The sequence below is a fragment of the Aplysia californica genome, unplaced genomic scaffold (genome assembly GCF_000002075.1).
Source record: "Aplysia californica isolate F4 #8 unplaced genomic scaffold, AplCal3.0 scaffold00327, whole genome shotgun sequence".
NCBI classification, from domain to species: Eukaryota; Metazoa; Mollusca; class Gastropoda; order Aplysiida; family Aplysiidae; genus Aplysia; species Aplysia californica.
This window is the reverse complement of record NW_004797597.1, coordinates 502485-504150: the sequence shown is the minus strand read 5'-3', so window position 1 is coordinate 504150 and position 1666 is coordinate 502485. Positions and strand designations below refer to the sequence as shown.

Sequence of the window (1666 nt, the reverse complement as noted above, 5' to 3'; positions counted from 1 at the left end):
ACACACACACACACACACACACACACACACACACACACACACACACACACACACACACACGTATAAAGGAAGTGAGATAATACCGCTGTAATAGTAAAAATGTTAGTTTTACAAGCTTTTGTTCAGACTGCGAAGCAAAATAACAATACTGACTTTGCTTTGGGCCGTTAATCAAGTGAATATATTTGAAGATACCAGTTGTTTTTTTATTAACTGTCCAAGATGCGATAATGGCATTCCAATTTAAAAACAAGTTCAAAGCTATGGCTCTTCTTAAAAACAAAAAGGAGATCTAGTATATGTAATTTCCCCCATCTTTGTGTGTGATTATAAACTTAGGGCCACAATACATCGTGAAGAAGAAAAATCAAATAAGGAAAGCGATTGAACAGTAGCAGCAATGGCAAGTCACACAATATAAAGTACCGCAGCAATAATGTACATATCAAGCCAAGTGCAAAGTTGCTCAATGTCTGGAATAGCCGAAACGCAAAAGAATAAAAAAGATTGAAGATTTTTTTTTCTTAAAATCTGGAGAAATCTCGCAAACTGTTTCTCCGTAAGAAGTGAAGGCCTCTTTTTTCCTCCCCTTTACGGATTTTAAAAAATGCTTTAAATAAACTGTTCTGTTTGTTCTATTTGTGGTCTCGTTTTTTTTTTTTTGGGGGGGGGGGTTTGCTTTGTTTTTGTTTAATCGTAAATGATATTCTAGCTGTGGTTACGTTGCCGTGTTAAAATTATTCGATTTTTAAGAAGAAAACAACTTTAGGGTTTTCTTACTTTTTTCTCAAGTACTCGATTTTGTCCTGAATAGTTGTGCCTTGTGGAACCGGATAACCGGACTCGATGATACGAACCGGTTCCCCTCCCGTGTGCATCTCTGTGGTTGTGATGATCACGTCAAACTCTGCCTGGCTCTTCATGACGCTCGTCTCAGACATGGCGATTCCTTTCGACAGCAAGATTCCAGAATTCTGTCAACAGTACATTGAGATTATTGTTCGTCTAGCACAACATGATTCATGAAAAGAGTTCCAAGCTATTGCACATCAAATCATTGCTGTTGCAAGCAATACACTTAAGTCTAATTTTTTAAGAGTTTTCGATTTTTACACCCTCCCAACGCTCTATGAAAGGTGTAGCTTTCTACATCATCAACATGCAGTTTAATGCAATAGTCAAAGTTTTACAATTTACTTGCTTTTCAAGATTCCTGATAAAAACAACACAACAAAAACTAATTTTTTGGTCTCTGATGTAAAAAAGTACCCAAACGGCATGAGGCAACTGTAAAAGAAGTGCTTGAAGGAAAGATGTGGGGCAGGAGAGCCAGGAGAAGACAAAGAATAACATGGACGGACAACATAAGAACATGGACTGGCCTGGATATGGTGTCATGTGTAACGGCAGCTCGCGACCGAGTTAGAGATGACACCACCAGGTATCCAGGTATCAAATCAATACATCAAATCATAGTATCCATATAACTTGAACCAATGACTTTTATTGCGGGACTGATAGGTTATGGCAGTTTCATCTTTTATTATTCTCCTGCTTCATGCCTAATACACACTAATATTGCCATAACTATTCGTAGAAAGGACTCACAATTTTGGATTCTATCATAAGACCATAAGATAAAGCGGCAAACATATTACAAATCTTG

General features: G+C 37.5%; 1 protein-coding gene across 1 annotated transcript in view; it reads right to left on the bottom strand.

Annotated features, from left to right (window-relative positions):
• LOC101848761 (trans-L-3-hydroxyproline dehydratase-like) overlaps positions 1 to 1367 on the bottom strand; it is a 22067-nt gene extending 20700 nt beyond the window's left edge. Inside the window, exon 1 of the mRNA XM_013084905.1 lies at positions 781 to 1367. Within this exon, the coding sequence (XP_012940359.1) occupies positions 781 to 941 (161 nt within the window). The 5' untranslated portion in view covers positions 942 to 1367. The remainder of the gene's footprint in view (positions 1 to 780) is intronic.
• Between the last annotated feature and the right edge of the window lie 299 nt (positions 1368 to 1666).